This window comes from Dipteris shenzhenensis, chromosome 2, assembly GCF_047967505.1.
Source record: "Dipteris shenzhenensis isolate YYH24624 ecotype China chromosome 2, Dip_SZ_1.0, whole genome shotgun sequence".
NCBI classification, from domain to species: domain Eukaryota; kingdom Viridiplantae; phylum Streptophyta; class Polypodiopsida; order Gleicheniales; family Dipteridaceae; genus Dipteris; species Dipteris shenzhenensis.
This window is the reverse complement of record NC_141597.1, coordinates 21,158,169-21,181,558: the sequence shown is the minus strand read 5'-3', so window position 1 is coordinate 21,181,558 and position 23,390 is coordinate 21,158,169. Positions and strand designations below refer to the sequence as shown.

The window sequence follows — 23,390 nt, the reverse complement described above, 5'->3', positions numbered from 1 at the left end:
ACCATGGTGGAAGCTGTGACCAGGGCCTCTGCGACTGGGGGTATAGGGGGTGGTGGACGGGCTGTGGAATTTGCTTCCTTCTCCACTCCAGGGTTGGATGTGGCACACTTATATGTAAGATTTTGGGGGAGAGAGAGAGCAAGAGAGTGAGCTAAGAGCTGAAAGCTTGAAAGCTTAGTTGCAATAGAAGAGTGTAAGAGTACAACTGAAAGAGTAAGAGATAAGGTTTTGTCCTAGTGACAAAACCTTAGTAGTCACCAACCATAGTTAGTGGACTAACTACGGTTAGGGGAAAAACCTCTTAAAGAGGGAAAAGTGCCCCTAACTTGCTTATTAAATTACATTGGTCACTGCTGAATTATATCTATAATTCTAACACCCCCCTGCAGTGCCAATGTCATGTACAAGGCTGATTAATCACCAAACGGATATAAGTTCAGGGCACTGCAAAATGCCTCAAACTTTTCACGTGGTAGTGCTTTGGTGAAAATATCTGCAACATTGTCATGTGTGGACACAAAGATCATACTGATCTCTCCTGCATGCAACTTCTCTCTGACGTAGTGATAGTGAACCTCAATGTGCTTCGTGCGAGCATGAAACACTGGATTCTTTGCCACTGCAATGGCACTCTGACTATCAGTGAGAATTGGAGAAGGACCCTCCAATGACAGATGAAGATCAGCAAATAGACGTCGCAGCCAGACACATTCAACTGTTGCTGTGAAAGCTGCCCTGTACTCAGCTTCACATGATGAGGTAGCCACTGTAGATTGTTTCTTGCTCGGCCAGGAAATGCAAGATTTACCCAAAAAGAAACAATTGCCACTAGTGGACTGCCTAGTGTCATAATCACCAGCCCAATCTGAATCACTGTAGGCATGCATTTGCAAGTCACCCCCCCTGGGAAATAAAAAGCCAAAAGACTTCGTGCCCTGCAAATAACGGAAGATGCGCTTAACTGCCTGCCAATGCATAGTTTTTGGGCTGTGCATATACCTGCTCACCTGAGATACTGCAAATTGAATATCAGGTCTAGTGTTGCAGAGATATATGAGGCATCCAACAGCCTGACTGTAAAATGTGGCATCAACTGATTCTCCTGCATCATGCATTGTGAGTTTCAGCCCCGGCTCCATAGGAGTGGCTATGGGCTTACAATCATGCATGTTAAATCTGTCCAAGAGTTTCTGCACATACTTGGACTGAGACATAACAGTGCCACGTCTCTCTCGAGAGAACTGGATCCCCAAATAAAATTGAAGCAGCCCCAAATCTGACATGTCAAAGTTGGTCTGCAAATCAGCTTTGAAATCTGCAATATTATCTTCATTGGACCCTGTGAGCAGTAAGTCATCGACATAAAGAAGGAAGACTAAAATTTCCCCCCCATCCATTTTGATGTAGAGGGTGCTCTCAGTAGGACTATTGTGCAGCCCCTTGCTGGTCAAAAAGGCATGAATCTTGGCATACCATGCACGAGGGGCTTGTTTCAGCCCATACAAAGCTTTGTTTAGCTCGCATACCTGAAGTGCATTTGTTGTAATTTCAAAGCTTGGAGGTTGTTTGACATAAACCTCTTCCAATAAGTCTCCGTTTAGGAAGGCTGTTTTTATGTCCAACTGATGAACATTCCACTCAAAATGTGCAGCCATTGCAATAACAGATCGGATGGTGGTCATCCGGGATGTAGGAGCAAAAGTCTCCTCATAATCTATGCCCTTTTTCTGAGCATAGCCTTTAGCAACCAGCCTTGCCCGGTATCTGTCAATGGAGCCATCTGGCTTCCGTTTCACCTTGAAAACCCATCGTGTACCAATGGCATGTTTACCTGGTGGCAAGTCTACGACATCCCAAGTCTGATTTTTCTTAATGGACTGCAACTCATCGTGCATGGCATTCATCCAATGCACATTGTCCTTTGCTTCTTCGAATGTTGCAGGCTCCTCCTCATCGAGAAGAGTACCTGCATATGCTGATTCAACTGAATTAGCACCTTCCATGTGCCTTGCTGCACTGCGAGTCCTGCCAGGTAATGGAGCATCAATCTTACTCTCCCTGAGAGTCTGTAACAGCCAGTTTGGGACTGTTTTTGCTGCATGTATGTCTGCAATTTCTTGCTGAACTACCTGTTCCACTGCCTGTGGAGGTGGCAAGACATCCTGTGGCTGAACTGGAGCATCGGGAGGTGGCTGTAAATTCTGATTTGCATCAGAAATATCAGCAGGGGAACCCAAGGCAATGGGTAGCAACCCCTCAAAAACATCCTTTGAAGAAGAAGGCAAATGAAATTCAGCTTGAGTGTGAGCTGAATTTTCTGCAAATATCACATCTCTACTGACAATGATCTTGCGTGTAGCAAGATTGTAGAGAGTGTATCCCTTGCTTTTTGCACTATACCCAACAAATATGCACTTAATTGCCTTATCTGACAACTTATGCCGAAATTCAACTGGCACATGAGCATATGCAAGGCATCCAAAGACTCGGAAATGATCCATTGAAGGCTTTCTTCCATTCCAGACCTCATAGGGAGTTTTTGTTTTCAAAGCCTTAGTGGGAGCCCGATTTAAGATGTAGTTGGCACACATTAGACCTTCAAGCCAGAATTTGTGAGGCATGTGTTTGCTTTTCAGCATACATCTGTCCATCTCCATAAGAGTTCTATTTTTCCTCTCAGCTTTGCCATTTTGCTGAGGGGTCAGCCTCACTGTGAGCTGATGCACAATATCCTTGCCTTTCAGAAAAGCATCAAAATTGCAGACAAGTATTCCCCACCTCTATCTGTGCGCAATGTCTGTATCTTGAGTCCAATTTCATTTTCAACCATGGCTGAAAAGTGTTTAAACACCATGAACACTTCTGATTTGCGCTTCAGCCCAAAGACCCAAGTGAAATTGGAGTAATCATCAATAAAAGTAACAAAGTAGAGATGACCACCCAATGATGGAGTCCTCATGGGACCACAGACATCACTGTGTATAAGCTGTAATTTCCGGACAGCTTTAACTGAACCATCCTTTTTGAAGGGGAATCTATGCATCTTGCCTAAAATGCACCCTTCACAGGCATGTGGAGGAGGTATCGCAAGAGGTGGCAATGCATCAACCATAGAGTGCTTCTGAAGTGTCATCAAGTTGTTGTAATGCATGTGGCCATATCGGGCATGCCATAATGCTGCATTCTGCATGGCAGCAGTAGGAGTAGAAACTGCAAGAGCATGGGCTGCTTTTTTCTCAAAAAGATCAAGCTGAAAAAGCCCACGTAGCAGAGTACCAGATAATCTCAAGGCATAATCATTTTCCCTGTCTCGGACAGCACATTTGTCATCCTCAAAGATGACCTGAAATCCAGCCCTGTTAAGAGTGGACACTGAAAGGAGATTCTTGGTGATACCAGGCACATACAAGACATCTGAAAGTCTGAAAGTTGAGCCATCAATGGCAGTAAGCTCAACTTCTATTGTACCACGTACTGAATATGACGAGTTGTTGGCACAAGTGACTTTCTTACCAACGGGAGGTGGATGCAAGGAAGTAAAGAGACACTTCCTAGAAGTGATATGCTTGGATGCACCGCTGTCAAAATACCTAGTATTCAGTGTTTCATTGACACTGAAAGCTGATGCATCCGTGGAAGGATCATAACTGCAAGTCAAAAAGGCATATGTATCATCATTACAAGTGGCTGTACTATCCCGAGCATCTGGAACAGCCAGCCTAGAATTTGAAATGCAAGATAAAAAGGCATAATCCTATCCAACAAAGTTGGCTGCAACATCCCCATTGTCAGATGCATGAGGAGCTGAATCTGAAACAGCCGTACCGGAGCTGTTTTTCTTCTCTTTTGCAAGCCTTTTCCTGCATTCTGCAATGTGATGACTTGGCTTTTTGTAGTAATGACAAAAACCCTTCTTCTTGGGCTTACTTGCATCATTTTTAGCCTTTTGTGAAGGCTGTCGTGACCCATTGGAAGGCTGATTTACTGATGTCTTTGCCTGTCCCTTTGTTTTTGACTTGAACTTTGAGAGCATAGCTTGTTCACGTGCACGTGAAGCCAAGTTTTTCCTGGTCTGCTCTTCCTGAAGCAGAAGCCCTATCAACTCCAAATTGCTCTCCCAACACAAAAGCCCCAAAATAGACCTGAAATTGCAACCAGAAAGGGGCAAATTGATCAAAAGCCCCAAATGTTGCAAGAATTGCGCTCTGTCTGCAAAAGCCCCCAAAGCTGGGATAAACCCAAGTATTCTTTATTGATGAGGTTTCTTCCAATGATATTCACCACCCAAATTTCGAGCTTAAAATTGAAACCAGAAAGGGGCAAAAGCACAGAAAGCCCCAAATTTTGCAATTTCAGCAGAAAGCCCCAAATTTTTGGGCTAAACCTCTGAATCTGCCTGCAATGTCTGCTTCACAAGCAACAATGAACCCGAAGATACCCAAATGACTGCAAAAGACTGCAAATGTATGTACAAATACCACCAGATCTGCTGGTACGGTGAGTACGGATGAGCAGATTCAGGATGTACGGAGAAGTACAGATGTACGGTGTAGTTACGTATGATGAGCTGTACTGAAGCAGGACCGTACGGCAGGTACGCGTAGGTATAGCAGGTACAACATGTACGGCGACTAATTGTACGGTCGTAGGTACGGACGGGGAATAGTACAATCGCAGGTATGGACGTCGAGTTTGCAGGTATGCTGGTATGGGCATCAGCGCAGGTATGGCTGGTATGGCGCTGCTGCAGGTACAGTACGGGTACTACAGTACGGACAGCGAAGTTGTACGATGAACGTACGGAGCGATCAGGAAAGAAGCGCAGGTACAGACAACGAACAGTAGATTCGAGCAGGTACGGCAAGACTGTACGGAAGGTACGGAAGCAGCAAGTACGTACGGTACAGCATGTACAAGCAGGTACGAATGCAGCACTTATGGCAGATGCGAGCAGGTACGGTAGGTACTGACGACAAGACTGCAGCTGACGAAGGTACGAGCAGCAAAGAGAGCTCGCAGGAGCTTAGAGCAGGTCCTAGAGCACGATCTGCTCTGATACCAAATGTAAGATTTTGGGGGAGAGAGAGAGCAAGAGAGTGAGCTAAGAGCTGAAAGCTTGAAAGCTTAGTTGCAATAGAAGAGTGTAAGAGTACAACTGAAAGAGTGAGAGATAAGGTTTTGTCCTAGTGACAAAACCTTAGTAGTCACTAACCATAGTTAGTGGACTAACTGCGGTTAGGGGGAAAAACCTCTTAAAGAGGGAAAAGTGCCCCTAACTAGCTTATTAAATTACATTGGTCACTGCTGAATTACATCTATAATTCTAACATTACACTCAAGGTGTCTTTGCCGGATCTTGTCAGTACCATAAACCAGTGGCTGTCCCTGACTGAATGTCACTATCTCAGGAAAAAAAAAACTGAAGCTCTGATACCAATGTAGTAGGGAGAAGTCTAACTCACTCTCTCCCCTAGTAACTGCTGACTGAAATAGAGATAGAAATAGAGAGAAGATGCACTCATAATACAAGTAGAAGCGGTGAGGTGAGTGCTAGACTGAGGGGGGGAATTGGGGTCCTCGGAAGACGGGAATAAATCTTCATTTATGTCCACCCAAGGGGCTGAATACAACTGTAGTAAAGAAGGGAAAAGTACTGTATAGAGGGTATTGATCCCTCCTGTAGAAGACTCTGAACTGATGGAGAAAGGGGGTTGCGATGAAGCTGCCCTGCTGCTGCTGTCAGGTGCTGATGCTTGGACCTGACGGAAGTCCTGTAGATGGCACTGAAGAGGAGCTGTTCTGGACTCTGCTGCTGCTCTGCCAGGCCTGATCCTGTGCGTCTGTACTGCTGCTGGCTGAGGATTCACTGCCATGGGACTGCCCAGGGCCTGGAATGTCCCGATCAGGCCAGCTGACTGGCTAACCCTGAGTTGGGTCTTGGCTGACCAGGCTGCCACCGATTGGTTGGCAGCCAACCTGGCAGCTGATTGCCACGTGGCTGGATGCCATGTGGCAGCAGTCGTGAGAGCCGGAAGGCTGCCAGCTGCACAGCCACACCAGCATGGCCATGGGGCTGCATCTGCCCATGACACCGATTTGCCTTGTTCATCCCTATGCTTGGAGTATCATAGCCTATAATAAATTCAGAAGTTTCAGATATGTTGTCTTCATCTATTCATAGGTTGTTTTCTTGATTTGATTTCATCATACAGCTTCTTGCCTTCATGGTGGTATTTTTCTTTCAAAGCCTTGAGAGTAGACACAAGTACATCAAGGCTGTGTGCTCTTTGTTTGGGTTTGTGTAACAAATTTAGAGAGATAACAGTGCTTTTCAGATATGCAATACTTTCTTGGCTGAGGGCCAATTAAACTCCCTTTTTCATCTATATCCTGGGCATATGGGTAGATGGTATGCACAATGATTTTTAGATGTGGATTTTGGAAGTACTTCGAGGTGGATTTTCTTTGATTTTATATGGAAGCAGATGCCCTTGATTTTCATGGTGCCGTTACATCTTTTGAACCTTGGGGTGCTAATGTTGGGATTGGGGTGTCATAACCTGTAGTTGTTACAGTCTTGTGCGTGATGTGTTTAGCTTTTGAATCTTTGAGACTAAGCACAATTCAATTGAGGTTGGTACCAAGTTTAAGAGAAAACATAGCTTTCTCGTTCACTTCAAAACCTTATATTTGTTTAATGTGGATCACATTTGAATTTCAAGTGATCTGGTACCTCATTCTACATGTATATGTCTATTTACAAAGGTGAAATAAATCCATCTGCTGTTTTCTAGTAAATTTGGATCCACATTTGAAATCCTAACTGCCCTGGTATTTCATACTGCATGTACATCTTTTCTTGATAGACAGATTATCATTTTTTTGGAAGGATGAAAGGAAAGCAACTCATGTTATTAAGAATTTTACGTGTCTAAAATGTCTGGGCACTGCCAAACTTGCTTCATATAATGGTCTTTGCAGACAACAAGAAATCTGTTGAGTCACATGCTGGCATTTGGTGATGGACACTCTTATGATGTAGAAGCTGATTTTTTTTGCAGTGTTGTGCAGGGGTTATGGAGAGGTAATGTTCCAGCATTACTGATGGTCATGCCCTATACAGCAATCCAATTTGCAGTATTGCACCAAGTGAAGTCTTTTGCTGCAGGCTCAACTAGGGGAGGTCTGCTTCTTCACCAGGCCTCTGCAAAGACATTTAAGAAGAGTTGGAGCTTTTTGCTGTATGAGGTCTTCATTTTGCCCTTTGTAACCTGACTCAATAGACGGGCTTGAGTTAAGGCATCTTGGTTTTGAGTCCTGTGGCTGTGGAAATTTCCTTTGATTCCATTCTGAGATTCCTGTGAACTTATCCTCCACACAAAAAGCTAATGTTATTTGTGACAACAGATCGAAGTAGTCTTGTACTGCATTGACGCTGTCAATAACTTTATTTGAAACACATCCCCAATATGTTTAGAAATTTGGTTATGTCCATTGCAGGCCATCTGGTGATAAAGATCTAGTGGTTGTTCTTTCCACTTTACTATACAAAATTGATGTGAATTCCCACTTTTTCTTGCATTCTCACTCATTGATGGGTTCTAACATTCTGTACCTATTCTGGCTCAGGCCATTGGCTGGAGTTGCTTGTCCTGTAGCTAATTTGGATGCCTTTTGCCTCCTCCCTCTGCTGTCATTCTCACACTGTTGTCAGAACTACTTGTAGGAGTGCAAAGCATTGGAGGTTTGTGTTGACTTTGACTATCATTTTAGTAAGAGAGAGCTAAAAAGGAGGACTAGATACTCCTCATCCTCTCTCATTTCTACTCAAGATTTGATTTGACATCTGAATTCCTCAATCTACTTGAGCGCTTTGCTTTTTTCAGCCAATCTCTCCCGCCCCCCCTCCCCGCCCCCTCTCTCCCCTTCTTTGATGCGAAGCCTAGAGAAGTGCATGATTTCAGCAGCAAGTTGAAAGAAAGCTTGGCCACGTGCCTACAATGTAATGAAGGGGAAAAAGAGGCCAAGTTAGAGGCCCTTTAGTTGGAAAATGTGGACAGACTATATAAGTCTCCATCCACCCCCTACTATGTACCTTTTGGATGTGACATCTAATCCTATCTACTCCCTCCTCCTTCGTGCTTCCTGCTGCCTATGCTCACACTCTCTCTCTCCTCCCTCTCTCTATCTCTCTATCCCCTCATCCTTCTCTCTCTTCCTCTCTCTCTCCCCTTCCCCTCTCTTCTCCTCCCTTCCTTCTGCTATTCTATCCCCATTTCCAAATCTGCCCCTTACCCCTTCACTACATTGGTATCAGAGCCCCGATCTCTGGCACCTTCGCTTCCCCTTCATCCTTCATTCCAAATCCCAATACTATGCCACCACCAACCGATAACACTCAGACAGGGCTGTAACAACGACCGACTTATGTGCAATAAAAGACTTGTGTGCTAAGCTAGCAAACAAGCAGGGCACACGCCAGTCACACAACCTATAGCCTAGAGTAAGAACTTGAGAATTGAGCGCACAAGGTGTGGCTGTGTAACGCTAGGCATGCAATCGACAAATCAGGCCAGCAAGCTTTGACGCCAGCATCGCCAAGGGCTTCAGAATCATCAAGCTATGGCAGGAGATAGCATTTGCCAAGCCACTCTACAACTGGATCTCACGAAAACAGCATCAAAACACACGCTTTCGTGAGCTCAAAAAGGGCTTCTTGTTCCCAAGAAAGTACGCGACTGCCAGACAAATCGATCGTGAGCAGCCCGTCTGTTCAGGAGCTGCTCTGCAAGGTTTACCCAACGGTCTTGATCTGCAGCCCATCTGCCGCTCAGGCGCTCAGCCCATCAGCCGCCATAGCCTGCCATCCCGTCGCCGTGCCTGCAACCCGTCGCCATACTGGCACCTGTGCCTTCTCTGCCCACGCCGGCTCCGCCCACGTTGCGCCTGTTGACGCCGCCCTTTTGTCGTGCTGTGCCGTTGGAGACCTTAGCAATTGCTAAGGTTCAGCTAGTTGGGGTTTAGGTTGGGCTAGGTTAGTTACTTGGTTAGGCTAGTTTAGGTTTGGTTAGGTCTAGCTAGTTAGTGGGTTGAATTACTTTGTTTAGGTTTAGTTAGTTTGGTCTGGTTAGGTTCGGTCAAACTAACTAGGGTTGAGTACCTCATGGGTTGGTTAGGTTAGACTAACCAACAGTCCTAACTGCCTTAGGAGTCTTAGGTTATTGCTGAACTGACTGAACCGAAGCGAAAAGGAGAATGGAGCAGAGGAAAACCGTCCCAAGAGATGCTGTCGGACGGAGATGCTGGAAACAAAGCCCACGAATCCTGAAATCCCGCTACCGGATGCAACGTACGGAATCCTGCAGCGTACAGACTGCTGATGTGGCTGTACGGCTGCTGATGCAGGCCGTACGGTTTGCTGACGTGGCTGTACGGTTGCTGACGCAGGCCGTACAGTAGCTGGCGGAGGCCGTACAGTAGCTGGCGGAGGCCGTACAGCAGCTGACGTGGCTGTACGGCGTCTGTACGGATGGCTGGCGATGCAAGTACAGCTGACACAGGCACCGTACGGAAGGCTGGCGCAGCTGTACGGATGTACGGACAGATGGCGATGCAGGTACGGCTGACGCAGGCAGAGAGAACCGACCCGAGAGGTGACCGTAAGTTGTCGTGCCTCTTCTCCAAGTAACCTCCTCATAGCTGCCAATAGTCACGACCCCCGACTCTCATGGAGAAGCTCCACACCATCAATAGCGAAGCCTCCCAGTAACGCGAAGGGTCGAGATAAAGCTGCTATCAATGACCACGTAGAGAGTTGCATGGAATAGTGCCACATGGCACCTTGTCTTTTTTACCACTCTAATTAACCTTGAAGTCAAGTCTACTCCTCATGAGGACGACTACATCCTACATTGGGTTTATATGGCAGCCCACACCCCTGGGAGAGAGGTCACTGGTCAGTCCTCTTCTCAGCCCTTTGGTATGCCATCATTTCGGAGAGATGCATTTGGCAGAGAGACCCATTCATGCACCTATCGCTCCGCAAGCGAGCACATATAGCCAGACGCAGCCAGTGCATCAGATGGCAGTAGCTTCTACGCAGTAGGGGGCTGGTGGTGGGCAGCAAGCCACTTTTGATGACATGTTGGCAGATTCTTTGCATTCATATAGGGCCCTACCTGAGGCCATAAAACTTGAGATGCCCTTCTCCGATTATGTGAACCTCAAGCGTGATGATGCCCGCACTTCTGGAGGTTACACACACAAGAATTATGCAGCCAAGGATATGAAGGACAAACTCATAGTGCATAAGTTTAAAGGGGACACTCGCACTCCCAATGAGTTGGAGGAGTGGCTCACGAAGCTGGAAGACTATTTCCGCTTCTACCCCAAGTCTGAGGTGGAGCGCATCATTTTTGCAGGTATGCATATGCAGGAATATGCCCACACATGGTGGCGATACATGCGAGATTCGGTTGAGAGACCAACCACTTGGAGGGGTTTCAAAGAATTGATGGTCACTACATTTGTATCTCCACTTGTATTGGATCAATACTTGGCTGAATTTTATGCCTTGTCACAGACCAGTACGGTCCAAGTGTACTTGCAATGCTTTTGGAGGCTTTCCCTGTTTGTGCAGGACGTATCTGAAAAGGGAAAGATGTTGCGTTTCATCCATGGGTTAATTCTTCTCTCGCTGCAGACGTGAAGGCACATAACCCTCAAACAATTGAGAGGGCAGCTCAGCTTGCAGAAGTATTTGAGCCTAAATATGCTGGCAAGCACATAAATGCCATGGGCAGCTTGCATGCTACGGGGTCTGACGTTGAGTCGAAGCCTAAGTTTGCTGAGTGGACTGACAAGAAATCTGCAGCAGCACCATTTCCTCGCTTTCTTACTGTCTCGTAGTAAGATGCCGTATGCCAGGCCTTACAGGTATCGTGATGCCAAGCTTGGAGGCAAGCCTACTGCTGGAAATGAGCAGGCTGAGATAAAACAGCATACACAGGCAATAATGGACAGCAGAAAGAAGGCCAACTTATGTTTTAAATGTGGCGTGAAATGGACTCCTGAACACAGGAATGTGTGCAAGATGCGCAACAGTGGTACTGCCAAGCTCAGCATGATCATTGACCTCTCAGATGACGAGGAATTTTTTGATGCCCCAGGTTCTTTGGATACGTCTCAAGATGACATGGCAAATACTTATGATGCAGATGAGGCTCCTGACACTGGAGCCACGAAGGGCACCGACTTTCCTTTTGATCCTGTTTGGTGCTACTGCGCATGACACTCATGCTTCACATTCGTATGAGATTCTGCCCACTGGTGGCATGAGAGGCCGTAGGCCAACACTCTTTTCTGTGGAGCATCAGGTACCTTTTTATGCACGTGAAGATGCAGGTGGTAATGCTCCCGTGAACGAGGATGAGGTTTATTGGGATGCCCAGCCAACACTTTATACTATTTCCATGCATGCCCTGATGGGTGCCAAAAGTGCTGATACTATCAGATTAGCAGGGATGATTAATGGCAGGATTGTGCATGTGTTGGTGGACAGCGGTAGCACCCAGAGTTTTGTTAACTGCAAGACCTTACAGAGGGTTGGACTGATTGCTACTGAGATAGACCATGGGCTGAGAGTAGAAGTGGCCAATGGACAGCATATGATCAGTAGATCTTGTTGCCAAGATGCAAGGATTAAGTTCCTCTGATGACTATACTTTTGCAGGTGATCTCTTGGCACTTGACATGGACCCAATAGATGTTGTCCTGGGCTGTGATTGGTTGCAATCACTAGGCAAAATCAGCATGGATTTCAATGCCTTAACACTCAGCTTTGTCCACAAGGATGGATCAGTTACATTGCATGGTGTTGCAGCTCCTAAATTACAGGTCATTTCAGCAAGGCAATTGGCCAGAGAGCTCAAGAGGGGGCAGCGCCATATATGCATTAAATTTGTCAGTAACTAAAGAGGGTGGCATTCCCCATGTTGATGATTGTGATATGCAGAGATTGCTCTCAGAGTTTGCAGATTGCCTATTCCAGAAGGCAAATGGACTCACATTGCTATGGATTTCATCACAGGGTTGCCTTCCACAGAGCGGGGATGGGATAGCATTTTTGTGGTGGTTGACAGAATGACAAAGCAAGCAGGCCCATTTCATACCCACTAAGACCCGTTATTCAGCATCACAGGTTGCTTGGCAGTTCATCGAGCATGTTTTTAAGCATCATGGTTTCCCTCGGGAGTTGTCAGAGATGCAAAATTTATGGGTCACTTTTGGTAGGAATTATTCACAGCAGTGGGTACTTCTCTTACACCTAGCACTGCTTACCACCCTGAGGCGGATGGATAGTCAGAAAGGGTGAACAAATGGCTGGAGGAGTATTTGAGGCATTTTTGTCATGACACACAGAAGTCTTGGGATAAGTGGTTGGCACTTGCTGAATTTTGTTACAACAGTACCAAGCACATCTCTATTGGCATGAGCCCGTTCAAGGCTATGTATGGATGCACAGTGGGTATGCCATCTTTAGTTGCAGACATGGCTGTGAAAAATCAGCAAGCAAGAAATGACTTGGAGAGTATGGATGCCCTTCTGCAATTGGCTACTAAAAAGAATATGGCATCCAATTTCTGAGGAGAAGTATGGTAAAGAGAAGCAATCAATGGATGTTGAATGACTGCATCTCCCATTTGTAGGATGCCCAAGCCAAGCTGAAGAAGTATGCGGATGAACGCAGGAGGTATCTCTCTTTTGAAGAAGGGGATTATGTGCACTTACGCCTCCATAAGAACTGTTATGCCTCGTTGAAGGGTAACACCAACATGAAGCTTGCTCACAGGTATTACGGTCCCTACAAGATCATCCGCAAAGTTGGCAAGGTGGCATATGAGTTGGAGCTACCTAGGACCTCCAGGATTCATAATGTTTTCCATGTATCCTTGCTGAAGCCACATGTCGGACAGCATGTCCAAGTCCTTCCTGAGCTACAACCTATGGATGAGGAGGGCCACATACTCTATGTTCCGGAGCGCATCATGGGTTTCAGGGATCACGTACTCCGAAACAAAGTCTACACCGAGTATCTTATCAAGTGGCAGGGACTCCGTGAGGATGAGAACTCATGACAGCCAGAGAGCATTGTCAAGGACAACCCCTATCTTCTACCGGGCTAATTATTATTTGCTGTTTGCTGCACCTATTTAACAGCCCACATATGAAATTTTGAGGGCAAAATTCTATGGGAAGGGATGGCTGTAATGAAGGGGAAAAAGAGGCCAAGTTAGAGGCCCTTTAGGTGGAAAATGTCAAGGGACTATATAAGTCTCCATCAATGTCGAGGGACTATATAAGTCTCCATCCACCCCCTACTATGTACCTTTTGGATGTGACATCTAATCCTAACTACTCTCCCTCCTCCTTCTTGCTTCTTGCTGCCTACGCTCACACTCTCTCTCTCCTCCCTTTCTCTATCTCTCTATCCCCTCATCCTTCTCTCTCTTTCTCTCTCTTTCCCCTTCCCCTCTCTTCTCCTCCCTTCCTTCTGCTATTCTATCCGCATCTCCAAATCTGCCCCTTACCCCTTCACTACATACAAAGAATGGACACTCAAGAGGATGCAGTGGAGGCAATCAAAAGAAGAATGAGTGTCTAAAAAACAAATTGGAGGATCAAGCTTCAGCAATCAGAGCCCTTCAGCTTGATATGCAAGAGGTTAAGGAGAGCAACCTGGAAGCACTAGATTCCAAGACATTGGATTTTTTGAAGGATGAAAATGCAGCACTCACTATGCTTGGAGTGTAAAGTTTTGGGGTAGTGAAAGATATAAAGTGGAGTAGAACAAAAGAGTCGTGGAGAGTCGTGGTCCTATCGAGGGACACCCACCCTACAAGAAAGCTGAAGTGCTACTACGAAATCAAAAGGTTCAGGAGTACAACTGCAAAATGAGGCTATATATCTCTAACATAAAAACCTAACCCTAATGGGAAAAAACCTCCTAATTGGACCCTAAAAGTGTCCCAAGGGATGTTCACACCGCACACAATAAGGAATCAAGCTTTAAAAGATTTGCAACATTGTCATGTGTAGCACAACAGATCAGGCTGATCTTTCCTGCATGTAATCTCTCTCTGACATAGGGATAATGTATCTCAATGCGTTTTGTGCTAGTGTGAAACACAGGATTCTGTGCTACTGCACTAGGACTCTAAGGTTTAGTGAGAATAGGAGTGGTCCTTGCAAACTTCATGAGCTACCAAGGAAGAAACAGTTTTTGCCTGTGGACTGGCTACCATCATAGTGACCAGCCCAATTTGAATCACTGAATGCATGAAATTGAAAGTCACCCCCCTGGCATAGAACAGCTCGAGATGCTTAGTGCATTGCAAGTATCTGAATATGCGCTTAACTCCATACCAGTGCAAGTATCTGAATATGTGATTAACTCCATACCAGTGCACTACAACAACAAGACGTTTTCTTCCATGCACGAATGGAGATGATTTGGATGGTGATCACATTGGTGGCCCAATGGGAGTGGTGCATCTTCCATGGAGCAGCCACTTGGAGTCCAGATCCAGGGTGACAAGGTGTGCAGACTCTAGAAGGTACACTACGGGTTGAAACAGGCCCTACAAGCATGGTACTAGCAGATCAATGATTACTTTGGAAGAATTGGCCTGATCCAGAGTGCATCAGATGCAAATGATGGAGCTGATTGAGGATAGGTTGATAGAGTTGTCTATTGCCCAACAGAGGAGAAACTGTCGGTATCTTTACCAAGGCTTTGTCTCATGAGCAGATGGAGCACCTCATACGACAACATTGAGTTAGTGAGAGGTGGAGTTGGACGACCATTGCCTCACATGCGAGTCCCCATACGAGGCGGACGAGGAGGCAAGGGATGGAAGAATTCGGTTCGGGAAACCGGACTAAATTTCGGTAGGGAATCTGGAGATAGATAACCTGGACATGGTTTGGAAAAGCATGACTCCTAGGTGCGACCCAGATGACAAGTAAACTTGTTGACACCCAGATGACAAATCTGGATGACTTGTGCGTTTGGAAATCAAGACTTATCACCTTGATTGTTAGGAGAGGTTTGTGGTGTCAGTCAGGGACTGGTACCACTGTTGTTTGCATACTGGCAAGTTGAAGGAAGCTTGACTTAATAAGTAACCTCAACTATCTATCAGTTAAGTTGGCCATTCAGCGTGTGGCTAAGCGTGGCAAAGCAGCTGATAGTTGTTGGACACACGAGATGCTTGGGTAGTTGCTAAGGCATGAGACTTAGTGGCATGCTAGTAGTCGCAAGTCTCTCCATGTAGTAGGAGCGGCGTGCTAGAAGTTGCACTGCAAGAGCAGCACGAGTGGACATTAGAGTGGCCTGCAAGAAGTCTCACCACATAATTGAAGCCACCATTGACCTTCTCAAGCAGGTGGAACTTGGCATGCAGAAATACCATATCATTGGCTCTTTATGTCCTGAGTTTGTTCCTCTTTTTTGATGCTATGTGTCCCAAGGTGCTCCGTACTCGCTCACAAGGAGAAAAACTAGCTCCCTGACTCAAGATACGGACCACCAAATTCTGCAACAAAGGACTTTCCGCTCCATAATCTCCAACCATAAGCCTGCCCCTAATCTCGTATCTGTCTTATTGTGTATCCTCGGAACCAAATAGTCTATATTTCATCCTATAAAGGGCTTACTTATCCTTCACTTGTCTTTGCTTTAGTGGATCAGGCACTAGTTGCGTCAATATTCTTTCCCATCCTGGCATCACGCCATTTGTTAGCCCTTCGCCTAGCCCCTTGAAACTCAGTCCAAAACACAAGCTGCTGATGCAAGGGTGAATGATAAGAGGTCCACCATGTTAGAAAATACCCAACAGAGGGTACGCACAGCGGAAGACTTATAGTAATGCCCAGGAGCTCACACAGTGTAGTGTGGGTGTGGAATCACAAACTTCTTTACTTAATGTGCATCACATAGATGTGCAGACTCATCAATAGACAATGAACCAGCCAGATAGAGAAACCACCAAAATATATATTTCCGTCTAAAACTATGGACACAATACAAAATAGATAGATCCAGAGTCCCACCAATGATGTGGTCCTCTGATCTTACCACAAGGTCCTTCTCCTACTACTGGCTATCTCTAGATTCGAGTCCGCGTGCTCTACCTTGAGCGTTTGTAGACTTTCTGTCCAGTGTGTTCTTCTCCACCTTATTGCCTGTGAATTAGCCTAGGTGGGCAGCCCCTGCCAAGCTTTGTCTGCAGCACATAGGTCCCCTTGGTCCTCCTGAATGTAGGCTCCAAGATAACTGCTCCACTGCTCCAACCTGCTTGTGAATGGCTGCTCCAGAAGATGATGATCTCAGCACCTTGCTGCCCTAGAAGACAGCCAAGGTCCAGCCTCTTCCTGGCTAAGTCTACAGCACTTGTTGCACTCTCTCACCTCCTGTAGATAGGCCCAGAGAGTAGGCTTCCTGCTGCTCCTTTCTGCCCTGGAACTGCTGGCTATGCTGGATATTGAATGCCCTGCCAAAGGGCTCCTTTTATAGGCCCCAAAGGGGCTCAAAACTGACGGACTTGAAGGGGCTTCCTGGCCGACTTTGTCTGTCCATCAACCAACCCCACAGCTCCCCATTTATGGGCTGTGGGCTTCCCTTTTGGGGCTGTGTGCTGGCCGACTTTGATTGGCCAGCCGACCAGCCTGCGAGCCCTATATAAAGGGCAGGGTACTGCCTTATTTGCTTATGCAGGGGGCATTCCACTGGCCAGCCCATAACCAGGCCTGTCTGGCTGGCTATACCCAGTCCAATCAGCCTATCTACACAGGCTGACCCTGCTGCTGCACACCTGGCTTCATTGCGCCATATCCAGAGCATGTTGCAGGTGATGTGCCTGCCCACAAACCTTGCTCAATAGCTCTCCATGTAGGCTTTCGTACCTTGGGATATCCCGCCAACCATGAATGCTCCAGATCTGTTCCAGATCCACACATCCAGGTAATCTCTCTTTGGGAACATCCTGCCCTAGGTCTCCCTCCCCCATGCTCTCCTCATTTGGGGGCTTATAGATGGGGAGGTGACCTTTCCAACACCCCCTCTCACCGACACATCCAGGCCCAATGCCAACACGTCGATGAAGATGCTCCAGTAACTCCCTGGTCGTAGTCCTCTGGAACATTTTGGTGTCAAAATATTTTCGTGGCTTTTCATCCAGTGGCTCTTGCTCCACCAGGTCTGGTTCCGCTTCCGCACACCATCCTGGTACACAGGTCCATCTTTGGTACCACCTCCTGGCACCACCTCTTTCATTTACGTTCCCGCCTTTGAACTCGAGTAATCGAGCGTCATGATCTTCGAGTTGCCCCCTCATAATGAGTGAACAACCTGGAGTCTTCCAAGCACCATGCTCTGAGGGTCTGTTTCAACCGGTCCTTCCTTTGGCAAGGTCTGCAACAAAAGTACATCTCCAGATAACCTGGACCGTGAACTTTAAACGCACCTGACTGAAACTGAGTCACCCTCCTTCTCGCAAGGGCACAATCCTCCAATCGTGGAAGTCGATTCCCAAGAGCTTCTGAATCAGGTCGTCCTTCAGCAAGGTCCTTGCCTTCAGGCTCCCACACCTGTGAGCCTCCTACTTGGGCTCTGATACCATGTTAGAAAATACCCAGCAGAGGGTACGGACAGTGGAAGACTTATAGTAATGCCCAGGAGCTCACACAGTGTAGTGTGGGTGTGGAATCACAAACTTCTTTACTTAATGTGCATCACATAGATGTGTAGACTCATCAATAGACAATGAACTAGCCAGATAGAGAAACCACCAAAATATATATTTCCGTTCAAAACTATGGACACAATACAAAAATAGATAGATCCAGAGTCCCACCAATGATGTGGTCCTCTGATCTTACCACAAGATCCTTCTCCTACTGCTGGCTATCTCTAGACTCGAGTCCGCGTGCTTCACCTCGAGCGTTTGTAGACTTTCCGTCCAGTGTGTTCTTCTCCACCTTACTGCCTGTGAATCAGCCTAGGTGGGCAGCCCCTGCCAAGCTTTGTCTGAAGCACACAGGTCCCCTTGGTCCTCCTGAATGTAGGCTCTAAGATAACTGTTCCACCGCTCCAACCTGCTTGTGAATGGCTGCTCTAGAAGATGATGATCTCAGCATTTTGCTGCCCTAGAAGACAGCCAAGGTCCAGCCTCTTCCTGGCTAAGTTTGCAGCACTTGTTGCACTCTCTCACCTCCTGTAGATAGGCCCAAAGAGTAGGCCTCCTGCTGCTCCTTTCTGCCCTGGAACTGCTGGCTATGCTGGATATTGAATGCCCTGCCAAAGGGCTCCTTTTATAGGCCCCAAAGGGGCTCAAAACTGACCAACTTGAAGGGGCTTCTTGGCCGACTTTGTCTGTCCATCAACCGACCCCACAGCTCCCCATTTATGGGGGCTGTGTGCTGGCCGACTTTGATTGGCCAGCCGACCAGCCTGCGAGCCCTATATAAAGGGCAGGGTACTGCCTTATTTGCTTATGCAGGGGGCATTCCACTGGCCAGCCCATAACCAGGCCTGTCTGGCTGGCTATACCCAGTCCAATCAGCCTATCTACACAGGCCGACCCTGCTGCTGCACACCTGGCTTCATTGCGCCATATCCAGAGCATGTTGCAGGCGATGTGCCTGCCCACAAACCTTGCTCAATAGCTCTCCATGTTGGCTTCTGTACCTCGGGATACCCCGCCAACCATGAATCCTCCAGATCTGTGTCCCAGATCCACACATCCAGGTAATCTCTCTTTGGGCACATCCTGCCCTAGGTCTCCCTTCCCCACGCTCTCCTCATTTGGGGGCTTACAGATGGGGAGGTGACCTTTCCAGCACACCAATCTACTTATAAGTCCAGTGACTCTAACTTTTTAGCAGGGTCAGTTACCACCTCCTTCACTCATTTTGTCCATCCCCTCATAAATCTTGTCAATGCAAGGCCCATCACTTTCCATAAGCCTCATCAATACAATAATAGGCATCACCACTTGAATCACGTTGTTGACATCCTCCCAAAAAGCATCAGATAGACAAATGGACTTGCATTTATTCGCAGCTGTGGAGTTGGAGTCTCGCCATGCCTCCCACTCATGACAAAAAGAAAGGTGTTCTAGGGCTGTTTTAACCTCTTGGAGATGCTTGAATGTGATGAAGTTGTAAGCAGAATACTTCAATAGATTTTTCTTAGCAAGGTTCCACTTCTGCTTTCCTACTAGGGTGCCATGTTGCTGCCAAGGTAGCCCGTCTCTTGCCTCCTACAGGAAGGGTAGAAGATACAAAACCCCCAACTTCGAGATTGGCATACTTGTGGAATCTGCTCTCTCAAAGCCCGGTGTAGTGATATCAAATGAAGATGAAAAAGTACCTAAACGAGTACTTGCATTGAAATGATGCGGCCTCTTGAAGGTGGTGCATCCATCAATGGTCTTAGGCACTGAAGGGCAAACACCAAAGCCTTTGCCTTGAACTCCCGACAGATCAGCTTGTACTCTAATGGAACTGCCTGTCTTGGGTTGCCCATAACTTGATCCTCCTGCAAGTTGCTCTTGGGCATTCTCCATATCAACCTCCTTCCACCAAGGGGATTGAGCATCGCCTTTAACTTAAACTGTAGTAGTAGATACAATAACTGTAACTAGTAACTATAGGCAATCACAATTGCTTGCACTGTGGATTATGCGACCTGTATCAAATGAAGCTTGAAATTGTGAAACAGACAATCTTCAAATCAATTGCCATAAAATGGAAATTATTATGCACTTACCGCATATGTTGCTTGCATCACTGACAATTTGCCTTTGTCGTCTATCTGTTGCAAGACCCAAATAGATAGGTAGGTAGCTACTAAAGTTACCAGGGTAGATTGCCTTGGACCCTTAGATTCATACCTTATGCAAGATTGAGATAGGGTACTGTAGTTTGTAGATTGCTGCATGCAGATTGGGATTTAGGGCCTTGGGCCGGGGCAGTATCTATGTGGATAAAGAATAGTGATGAATATCTAAGAGCAATATGGATCGTTGAGAGCAATGTGGCGACAAATATTTAACGCTTAGTGCCAAAACATTCGCTCATACTTTCTTGTACTTTCTTTGGATACCAACTTGCACCAAGCTAGACACCACCCATACACTTCATGTTTTGGCTACTTTGTATCGTCATGTTAGGCTTGCAGCTTACAGGTGGGAGCTTACATGCCCTACCACTGTGCATTGTGGGGGCTCACTAGCTCAACCACTAACACTATGGAGCCCATAACTCTACCAGGAGTGCTCGACATAGCCAGAGTCCTACTCTTGGCCATTTCACCTAGCAAGGGCTACTTAGCTTCATTCCTGTTTCCTTAGCATGAGCCTCCTTGTCTCTAATAGCCTCTGCCACCATTTCTCAGAATAGCGTCTGTATTTGTCATTTGGTTTGCAATTGGACAGGAGTGCTTGTTTCCCATCACGGACTTGTTCTGAATTTCCTCTTACAGACCAGGGTACCTTGTATATTTACAAGTCCAGTTCTGCTGCATGATTGAAATATTTGTATGTCAGGCTGGCCAAAAGTTTCAGTAGTTACCATATCATGTTGGTGTTCATGAAGAGAAGCCTAACATTATACTTTGCGTGCATTTGCAATAATTCAATAGTGAATCTACCCTATAAGGACTTGGCAAACTAAATGGCTCATTCAGTTAGGGTTTTTTTGAACAGATGATCACATTCAGATGAACCCAGCATTATCGTATATAAGTGGAGCTCTGGCAGGGTGTGCCGCAACTATCGGAACGTACCCTTTTGACCTTCTTCGTACAGTTCTAGCATCACAGGGCGAGCCAAAGGCAAGGTTTCACTGTAGTGGGTCGATTTGTTGGTAGTGTCTTTGCAATTTTCAGAAGTGTGCTTAATTCTCTGAGACCTTTGGTGTGGTGGTACGTTACAGGTTTACCCCAATTTGAGGTCTGCTTTTGTGGGCATTTTGCGATCTAGAGGATTTCGAGGACTTTATTCAGGATTAACTCCAACTTTAATTGAGATAATTCCATATGCTGGCGTACAGTTTGGCTCTTATGACACCTTTAAGCGTTGGGCAATGGTATGGACATAGCTTGGAATAAATATCTGGAAGGGCACACTGTTATGCTTACTGCACAATAACAATATTCTGTGAGGCTTCTGTCTTGTTTACAATATTGTGCTATGATTATGGTGCATTTGTGTTTAACGGGCAGACAACTGTACACCAGTGATCATCTGAAAAAGAAGTCCATAGCAGTCCTAATATTATTGCTTCACACATAATGTTTAAAGGATATGTCAATGAACGACAAAGGTGCTTAGCTATTCTTTTATCTTGCGAATAGTCTAAAAGCAAATGAAGATAATGCAGGAATTTCTTTTTTATGGACAAAATAGGAAACATCTTTGATTATGGAATGGTAGGAATTAGAAATAAGCAACAAAATAAGGGAAGGTGCAATCGATATGGTGAGAGGTTAGGCAGTCACACGTGTCAGCTAACTGAAGGGAACAGGGGGTTGAATTTAGGAAGAAAGCATATCTGGCTTACCATTGAGTATCACAGCCTCAAGGAATTATGAGTGATTCTGAGAAGGCAAACTAAGCAAACCAACAGGATTAGGTCCCACTTCTCTGAGCTTGCAGCCCTGACAACGGCAGAGAACTGTGCAGCTGTCAGTGCTGCAAAGCTCCGCATGTGACATCTTGTAGTTTTTTGTGCTTGAACATATCCATTGGCTGTTTTGATTAAGGTGGCGACATGATTTGTGATATGTAGTCCTAAAATGCTGAACTTAGCCAGATATTTCGTTCTTCTGTCGGGATAACATGGACAGCTGCATGACACTGGCTGTTATGTTACTATTTCCGAACGCTAAAACATCAATGTGGCTAGGTTTCCTATTGTTTGCCCGAGAAAAGATGTTGCCTTGCTGGGGCAGGGTAACCTGGTTGTTGAAGTGGCAGGGATTTTGGCTGGTTTAGGTTAAACTCTCCCAAATTCATTATGCTGTTCTTGATTGATGCTCCCCTTCATTGCACACATTTTGAGAAATGACCTCTTTTCTGTGCTGGCCTCCAATGAAGTTGGCCACCCCATCCATAAAATTCCTGTATTTTTTGAAGTTATGGCTATATCCTGAAATCATCTGGTTGCAGCTTGTTTAAGAACTCCTTAAATAAAAAAAGTATTTGCATTAGCGTTCATGTTGCAATGCTTATGTTTCAGATGGTATAAAATTTCCAGAGTTGGGTTGTTTCTCTTGACAATATTCTATCTACCACCATAACTATCTCATTGGCTGCTCATTAATGGACAAAATGTTGTTGGATTAATTTATTAGCATCTCTCTCTCTCTCTCTCTCTCTCTCTCTCTCTCTCTCTTGTATGTATGGCAGCCCTTGTTGGGGGCCCGACCTATCAGAAACAGAGTGGGCTCGAGTTGAGAGGCTTCAAGTCCTCATGCTTTCACGATGATTTATAGTGAGCCTTCAGTCTCACATCATATAGTCTTGGCCGAGTTTGGGGCATCTCCACTACAAGTCGATGCAGCGTTTCAGGTCATCACATATCTCTACCGCATTAGACAGTATGGGTCTTGCACCACATGGCGACTTAGGCTTCCTTGGTTGGCTTTATCCTCCATGGCACTAGCGGTGGAGGGTGACGAGAGGTGTTGGTATGCATGCACATGCAGATGGTTTGAGACTCTGGGGCTCGACACAGACATGCTACCTCCCTTCTAGTACAATGTTGAGGCCCCCTCCATCCCGCTTACATATCACGGAGTGAACTAGGTCATCCGAGAGGATCTCTTATAGTTACACACATTTGGGACTTGGTTGGTACCTCATGAGCTCCCTGTGAAGCTCAGCTTCTATGGAGACCACTGCCTACGAATTTCAGCAGAGTCCTTGATCACCACCAACTTGCCCAAGAGGGCTCTGCTCTGCATCTCCGGATCAATGATACCCAAGCCTCCCAATGCCTGCGGCATAATCACCGTCTGCCAGGTGATCCGGGCTTTGGTGTTCCTTGCGTCATCCGAACCTGCCCAAAGGAAATTCTGAACCAAGCATTGGAGCTGTCCAATGCACCCTCTGTGAAAGCACCAGTAGGAGACAATGTACTAGGCCGTGGCAAGGACCTGGTTTGCTACTAAGGCATGGCCTGTTAGGGAGAGTTTGGTTGAGCTTCAGTAGAGAAGCTTGCGCTGAACACTCTCAAGAACCGAGGCAATCTACTGCTCTGCTGTAATATCAATACCCAGTTGGCACCCAAGGTACCCCGCTATCTGGCCCCGTGGGATCCAGTGC

General features: G+C 46.3%; 1 protein-coding gene across 1 annotated transcript in view; it reads left to right on the top strand.

Annotated features, from left to right (window-relative positions):
* LOC147904473 (mitochondrial thiamine diphosphate carrier 2-like) overlaps positions 1 to 23,390 on the top strand; it is a 59,458-nt gene that overhangs the window by 15,956 nt on the left and 20,112 nt on the right. The window contains exons 3-5 of the mRNA XM_087394467.1: positions 7,072 to 7,183; positions 20,769 to 20,896; positions 20,998 to 21,150. Coding sequence (XP_087250593.1) covers positions 7,072 to 7,183; positions 20,769 to 20,896; positions 20,998 to 21,150 — 393 coding nt within the window. The remainder of the gene's footprint in view (positions 1 to 7,071; positions 7,184 to 20,768; positions 20,897 to 20,997; positions 21,151 to 23,390) is intronic.